The 8,244-nt window shown below is 43.4% G+C and overlaps 1 protein-coding gene across 1 annotated transcript; it reads left to right on the top strand.

The window, feature by feature from the left end:
- Positions 1-86: 86 nt before the first annotated feature.
- On the top strand, positions 87-7,849 carry LOC123377088 (NFKB activating protein). Its single transcript, XM_045029510.1, has 9 exons — positions 87-566; positions 1,697-1,777; positions 2,198-2,274; positions 2,504-2,620; positions 4,421-4,469; positions 4,929-5,044; positions 5,215-5,290; positions 6,059-6,208; positions 6,757-7,849. Exons 1-9 carry the CDS (start codon positions 214-216, stop codon positions 6,929-6,931), a joined length of 1,194 nt encoding a protein of 397 aa, XP_044885445.1. The 5' UTR covers positions 87-213; the 3' UTR covers positions 6,932-7,849.
- Positions 7,850-8,244: the final 395 nt, after the last annotated feature.

Genomic DNA, 8,244 nt, shown 5'->3' with positions numbered 1-8,244 from the left:
CTCGGCGCGAGTACCGGAAGGGCTTGGCGGTAACACTCGGAAGTTGTTTCCCCGGGGGCGGATGTCAATGGCGGTACCCGGAAGTACTGTCTTAGTGACGAGCGAAGCGCGCGGCGACCGGAAGTGGTGTTGCACGGGGAGGTTCAGGAGTGCGCCACCCGGAAGTACCCTGCGGTCGCTGCTGGCGCTCGGGTAGCCACCCGGGAGGCCGCGATGGCCCCGGTGTCCCGCTCTCGAAGCCCCCCAGGGACCCCAGGCTCCCGGCGGAAGGGCAGCAGCAGCTCCTCGGCGAGCCCCTCCCCCCCGAGACCCAGCCGCCCCCACCGGCCCGCGTCTCCCGAGAAGCGGGGCCGGAGGTCGCGGTCCCGGGAGCGCAACGGCTTGAAGCACTCGGGCCACCGGCGGAGCCGCAGCTGGTCCCGCTCCCGGGAGCGCACGCCGGGCGGGCCGCGCTCCTCTTCCACTCACCACGGGCACCACCACCACGGCGGCGGCGGCGGCGGCGGCGGGGGGAAGCAGTGGCCGGACTACTACGAGAAGGAGAAGGAGGAGATCCTGCGGCAGAGGCGAGCCCCGAGCCCCTATCGCCCCGGGCTGGCCCCGACCCGAGCCAGGGAGTTGTGAGGAGAGGCAGAGGCCAGAACCAGCCTCAGACACCTCAAATAGCGCCCTCCCCTCATCCCTCATCATCGGTCCCCACGCCCAGAGCCAGACCCCCAACCCTGGCAGCGCACCCTGGGTCCATCCCGCCCACGCTCCGGCTGTATGGTCCCTGCCGCCGCCGCTTTCTGTCCACAGACATGAGACCATCCCTTTTTCCCAGTGGAGGAGTGTTCCCTACAGTGCATTTTTAGTGCCTTCTCCAGTCTTGTTTTAAATGACCCATGGCTGCTCACCACTTAGCGACTAAGTTCATTGCTTGTTCCACCATAGTTTTGGGGGGACTCTAATTTTGCCCATTAAAGAAACTATGTGGGGAAGTAATTAGGAGCCCCAAAGGATATGAAATGATGTAGATTTGAGTCATCTGTATTAATGTAGCGATGCAGCCCCACAGGTATGATAGGGCCCAGTGCATTAAACTATCTTGGGTAACCTGTAGAGTTGAGAGGCTTGCAAATAGTACAGCCTACAGCAGTGAGAAGTGTGAACATGCAAGGGATTGTTCTGAGCAAAACAAAGCATCACATATTGGAATTTGTTGTCTCTGCAGATTGTCTTCTATTTTATAGATAAGGGCAGCCAGAGAGATGTCTCATGCAATAATCTGCCACAGATTAGTTACCTTTGCATTTTAGTTTCATCATAACAAATAATGTGTCTAACTGTAACGATTATATCTGCTTCCTAAGACAATTAATTTGAAACATTACAGATGTGGCCAAAAATCCAGTTTTACGGGGCTACAGAGTCTGAGGGTTAACTGAAGCTTTCAGAGGTCCAATTTAAAATGTCTTCCTTGGTTACTGTCCCCCTGGTTACTGTCCCCCTGGTGACTGAGAAAACTAACATTGAATTAATCTTGGTTTTAGAGGGAATAAACAAATTTAAAATACTAACGTGAAGAAAATATCCTTTCACCAAATCTAATTTGAGAGACTAGAAATCCTACTAAAACACAAACTACTCAGGTTTTGAATGTCTGTTTGATGGGAGTAGCACAATTAGGTTTTAATGTAGTTATGTACCTTTACAGGAGATTAAATGAGAGAGAGAGGATTGGTGAACTGGGAGCACCTGAAGTCTGGGGACTGTCACCAAAGTTTCCTGACCCAGAGTAAGTAATTTCTCGGGGGGTATTTCTCCTTCTGGAACTCTGGGCTGGAGTCTTATGCTAAAACAGTATTGATAATAAATGTTACTATTACTTTACAGAAATGTTCTCGTTCTGCTTTCTTTATTCTTTGTAATTCAGGTTACACGTCTCCAAAGTTAAATCACTAAACAGTCAGAACTGGATATGATTTTTCATATAATCCCAACAGATCGATTGCATGAGGTTTCAGCATGTTATTTGATCTACAACATTGTCTTGTGGTTCGGAGAGTGACTCAAATATTAGCTATGTAATGGTTTCTTTCATTACTAACACAGGCTCTGAATCTCCAAACAATTGTACATGTGTTTGATTTTGGATAAACAATCTGCACTTCAAATCATATTTCATAATATTTAAGATCTTTTTGTTTCTGTTCAGTTCTGATGAGCATACCCCAGCAGAAGATGAGGAGGCGAAATCTAAGAAGAGTAGCTCTTCAGATTCCAGTTCAGAAGGTATTTCGTTTCGACCATAGATGTTGTTTGCACACTAATAGAAGATTGAGGGTTAGAATCTGTTCACCTTACTTACAAAGAACTCTACTGACTTCAGTAGGACTCAGTAAAGCCAGCATGATAGAGTTCCAGGAGAGGGGGATGCTAGCAGAATAAGATCCAAAAATATTAATGGAGTGCCAGACTATACTCACCTTGCAGGTAACATCCTCTTTTCAAATCTTTACAGAAGAGAAAAAGAAGAAGAAGAGGAGGAAGGAAAGGAAAAGAAAGAGGTCCAAAAGAAAACACAGAAAGCATTCTGGGGACAGTGACAGCGAGTCTGAGTCTGAGCTAAACACCAGTGGTAAGAAAACTATATGGTCTGAAACCTTCTATTGTAGGTTTCTTTATAATCATGTGGAATATTGCATCTGTTGTGCTGGCATCCTCACGACATTCTGGGTTTTGTACATTAGTTGCTCATTATGGGGGAAAAAAATCTGTGAATCTGTTGACTGCAGAATACATTCTGAAGACAAATTTTTCTCCTTTCCTAATAGCCATATAAATTGTAGTGAAGCTTTTTTAATTCCACTTGTATCTGTATTCAGCTCTAATTTTTTCTGACTCTGCTCAAGCCTAATGTTGAACGGTTTCCCTTTGTGCCCTTTTCCCATTCTCATCTCAGTGCCACCTCTTGTATTTAGAATAGCCTCTGTTCTTGTGCACCAAATCACCACTCCCTCCACTCAAATGTCTCCTTAAAACACATCTGCTAGGAAGTCTCTCAGCCCTAATTCACTTTGTGCAGGATGTGAAATCACAACTTTCTAGCCCAACATACAGCCTCTGTTGCTGGACTTCAATAGCCATTCCCATAAAAATTAATCCCTAATCCTATATTTCAAATTCTTTCACTGATCTGTTGAGTTTGCAGTGTCTCTTGTTTCTGTACATTTGGTTTGGCCATCAGGGAATGGTACCCTGAATTTAATCCATCAGGCATTTCAGTTCAGGTGGTGATAGTATATGAGTACATTGAATAATATTGTTTTGACATTGTTTGGATGTTGTAAATGACCTGGAATTGAGACCCTCCCGTCTAATGCATGGTTACTCCAGGGGGAATTCTGCACTCGATATTGTAGAATTCTGCAAAATTCTACATATTTTATTTGTCAAAATAACACAATATAATCACGCCAGTTTCAATTATTATGGTAATTTATTTCAAAATACCTGTCAGCAAGTATGTCCATAATAATAGAGACCAAAAAAAATTCAGATAATGTTTTTTTGACAAATAGATTCCTTACTAGGCATATTAATTCAGAACTTCAAGTAACTCCCTTAAAATACAATACAGAAATGTATTTCCCACACCCCTCAGAAGCAATCCAAAGGCTTGGGGGAGTCAGGGGTAACGGAGAAGCTAAGGGAAAGGGAAGGAGCCTGGGAGTGGACCTGGAGGGTTGGGTGTAGATGGGAGAAGTACGAAACATTGGAGTGGGAGGGATTGTTAGAGTGTTGGGGAGCCTCCCCCATGCAGACCCTGGCCAACCCCAAGCCTCTCCCATTCAGTCAGGCACATTTTGCCCCAGTCCCCGTGTGTCCTTGCACGTACCCCCTGTCCCTGGGTGGCCCTCCCAGTTCAAACCCATACTCAGTGCAGTCACTCCACTAGCTCTCGAGTCTGTGCCCCAGTTATTCCCCCCCCCTTCCATCTCCCAGAAGCTTGATATGCCCCACTCTGTCTATCTTAACCTGGCGCCACTGGCAGGGTGCTGTGATGAACGCAGCTGGCTGTTCTGGTGCCACAGCGGCCTGTGCGGGGGTGGGGGAAAGACATAACTGCAGCACTTCTCAGCAGAATGTATTTTCTGTGGGGGGAAAAATTCTGCGCCGGACATGAATTCTGCATGTGCACAGTGGTGCAGAATTCCCCCAGTAGTAGTAGCTAATCACTAAGCCATTCTGGTGTAGGGTGAACTGAGCATTTCTACTTTTATCCCAGGTGAGTAGCTTAATGTTGCATGGCTTTAGTTCTCTCCACCTTACCTTAGCTGCTGTTGTGGGGGGCGGGTTATATTTCCAATAAAGTTCAGTACTGTCTTCATTTTATTACGGTGGGGTTTTTGGTGATTGTCTGTTTGGTTTTTTTCAGATGAGGAAGATAAAAAGAAAACCAAGAAGAAGAAAAAGAAACATCGAAAGTAAGAGCAGTCTCTAAAATATTGCATTTAAAACATTGCTGTTTTTAAATCTGTATGTGTCTTCCATGAGGGGACAGCACTCTTATGGTATTATTCCCTAGCTGATGAGTAAGGAAGAGCCAACGCTTCCGTGTCTCCTGTAGTTAAGGGGCCCACGGTATCATGTAATAGCCTCACTTCAGAATCTTCATGACTCTATCTCAGACTAACTGAATTCTGGCTGATGAAGGGCCCAGTCCAAACTTGAAAGAGGAATCTGCCAAAGAATGGTGCGTGAAAGAGCCATAATGGTACTTGCTGGATCTGTAGAATGAAATTTTTAACAGATGGATACCAATTGAACCCTCCACTGGGAAGCTGCTTGAAAAATGGATCAATTAAGCTTGGCCTTTAGCACTATTCCCTTTTCCCCATTAGGCGTATAAACATCTGTCTGTCTCATCTTTAACTTCATAACAGAAAGAAGTCTAAGAAAAAGAAGAGTAAGAGGAGTCGGAAGAAATCCAGTGATTCGAGTAGTGAAGATTCTGATGATGAAGCACTTCAAGGGGACGATCTCTGGATTGAGAGATCAAGTAGGTTCTTTCTATTTAACACGTCTGTTATAACTCCTAGGTATTCTGTTCAGTAATATCAGTTGCTGATATGTTGATGTCCTGTGTAACTGACGTGACTTAGTCAGGTGTGTGACAGATTTGTGCAAAGCAGAAGGTACAACAACGATATCTGATTATTTGTATTGCAGAAAATACAGATGCTGATAATTTAATTGGACCAGAAGCTCCAAAAATGCATGCATCTCAAGATGATAGGCCTTTGAAGTAAGTAATCATATATGATTTACACGAACAGATCAAATCAAGGAAATAAAACATAGTACATGTAGCCATGAGTGAAGATGATGTTTTCTCAGACTGTCATTTGTTAGAGGCACTAAATCTGTTTTTTATTCTTAAACTGAAAACCTACTGAAATCAGATAGAACTTTCAGTGTGTGTACCTGGTAAATTTTTGTTAGACAATTTGTTACATAGTTTTCAATAGAGTGGCCATCTTACAGTATTATTTTTTCAAATACTTTCTGCAATGTGGTGACTTTATCCCAGCTTATCATTAAATCAAATTCTCCATTAGCTTAATCAAAATGAATTAATTATAATGACTTACAATCTCTCTCACTGATGGAAACTGCCACAAGAGAAGATGGCTATATAGGGTGATGAATAGCGAGAGGTCAAGTGAGTTACTCTTAGTGACCGTTCCGCTCCAGCTGTCCCAGAGCAACAGCCATGCTTTAGTAATGTGTCAGCCCAGAGGAAGCCAGTCCTGCAGTAAATGGAAGCTTTTGTTACAAATGTCCTTGCTTCAGTTAGTCTAGCAATCGAGCATGGGAGCGAGTATTCCAGTGTGTCGTGTCCAAGAGGTTGAACAAACTATTAAATATGCTGCTGCTCTAGTTGCAGGAAATACATATCACCTAGTTGAGTTCCTAGTGCTAGATTTATCCGGTCTCCTCTGCGTTAGCTGGTGATTTAATTACTCTTGTGACCTCTTCAGTTTGAAACTGATTTTTTTTTTTTTTCATTTAGCTATGGCCATGCTTTGCTGCCTGGTGAAGGTGCAGCTATGGCAGAGTACGTAAAGGCTGGAAAACGCATCCCTCGAAGAGGTGAAATTGGCCTGACCAGTGAAGAGATCGCATCATTTGAGAGCTCTGGTTATGTAATGAGTGGTAGCAGGTAGGGTTTTTTTTTTTTGATGATGATGGTGGTACTTAGGGTGAGATTTACAACTGCGTGGGAGACCAAGTTGAAAGCACCAAAGAAAAGTTGCTAAGTGTGTATATTATGCAACAACCAAAAAGGTTAAACAGCCTATGACTACAGACGTACTTATTAATCTCTGCTGATCTGCAAGTTTGTTACATGTATGTTTTCCCCAAGGGCAAAAATGCTCTGCCGATCTCCTATCATCTTCACCTCAGTTCCCCTCTGTAAAATGGGGATACCGATTCAGACCTCCTTTGTAAAGTTCTTTGAGGTCTATGGATGAAAAGCACTATATAAGAGCTAGGTTTTATAATTCCACCAAAATGTAAATATCGTTTGAGCTGAGATCACTGGAAGCCTGCTGTTCAGATAATAGAGATGGCAGTGTCAGTGAGTTCCAGGTAGCATAGTGGATAATAGGAAAGGCAATGTAGGCTGAACAGTGGGGGGTGGGGAAATATTCTCCCAAAGAGGGTAAATGGTTTTTTGCTTCCTGACGAATGCAATGTTTTCCTCAGGCATCGCCGAATGGAAGCTGTGCGTCTGCGTAAAGAGAACCAGATCTACAGTGCAGATGAGAAGAGAGCTCTGGCATCTTTCAACCAGGAGGAGAGACGGAAGCGAGAGAACAAGATCCTGGCTAGCTTCCGGGAGATGGTCTACAGAAAGACTAAGGGCAAAGAAGACAAATAACTCCCTTTTTTCCCCCCCCCAATTGTACAGCACGGATTGTAGTAAACAGTGGCTAACCTCTTCTTGTTGTGACTTGGAAACAGCTGTAAAGTGCTGCAGTGCCTTCCACCCGATGGGACGCATTTCTCAGGAATGGATCATTTGTATCAAAGAAACAGTTACCCTTAGCAGGCTTTCTTGGACAACTCATTCACCAGCTGTAGGCAACTGCCATTAGGGGAAGTACAGAATCCTGAATGAGACTGAGGAGCACTCAGGGAGGTTCGTGATCATACAAGCACTGTATTGGACCTCGATATGGATGCAACAGGATACCATCATCAGCTGGGCTGCTGCTGGTGAAATGAAACAACCATCTGCCATTTATTTTGGTTAATCAGCATGGACAAAATCAGACTAGACTTCACCACCATGAACAGGCTACTACTAGTAGCAAAAATTAAGGAACTCCTAAATGTCCGTTTAGATTTGAATATGACTGTTCATTTATGATGTACTTGTGAAAAGTTTTTTACACACTTTACATTTAGGGTTTCCTTTTAGTTGTTTTGATGAAGAACACTCACTTCATGGCTTGTGGGTCAGACTCCATTTGTAAATAGGAATATATTTGTAATTTAATAGATGTTGGCTTCAACTATTTTAAAAAAGATCACAAGCAGTGTATATTATAGAAGTAGTAACAATAAGGGTCTGGCCTAGAACCTCCAAAAGCCCAGGACACTGAATGAAACAACTAAAAGCTTGTCTGCTTCTCTACTTAGCTGTGCATAGATCTCTCTCTCAGGTGAGGTGCAGTAGGAACCAGTGTTTGGAAGTCCTGGAAATACATTGGTAATAACTGAGGATGGATTTTAATTCCAGTTCTGAATTTCTTTGCTCTTGGAAATCTTCTAGATTAAACCCTTATTATTTTAAGTCCTTGTATTTTAATTTCCTTTTTTCAGCAGTAGTAATCTCTTAAGATTTGAGGTTAGAGGCCTATGCCCGATCAATTCTCATCCAGTATTCCCCCATCGTCAGCTGGCTTATTTCCACATTGAGTATCCTGTGTATGCTTTAACTTATTCTTTCTTAAATACTTTTTTTTTTTTTTTTTTAGTAAAACAGTGTCTGGACGTACTTTTAAAATCCCTGGTTTGTAGTTCTGAGGGGTGGAAATACTTACACCCTGTGTAGGTTTTCATAAAAACTTTAGAAATCCTATTATCTACTTCTGTTGGATTTAGAAAGCTTGTTTTAATGTAACATTAGGCTTAATCTACCTCTCATCAACTTTAAACTATGTATCCTGATCTTGTAGCTTTCTTCTG

This window comes from Mauremys mutica, chromosome 9, assembly GCF_020497125.1.
Source record: "Mauremys mutica isolate MM-2020 ecotype Southern chromosome 9, ASM2049712v1, whole genome shotgun sequence".
Classification (NCBI taxonomy): domain Eukaryota; kingdom Metazoa; phylum Chordata; order Testudines; family Geoemydidae; genus Mauremys; species Mauremys mutica.
Note: the sequence above shows the minus strand (reverse complement) of the source record. Positions and strands in the feature narration are given on the sequence as shown.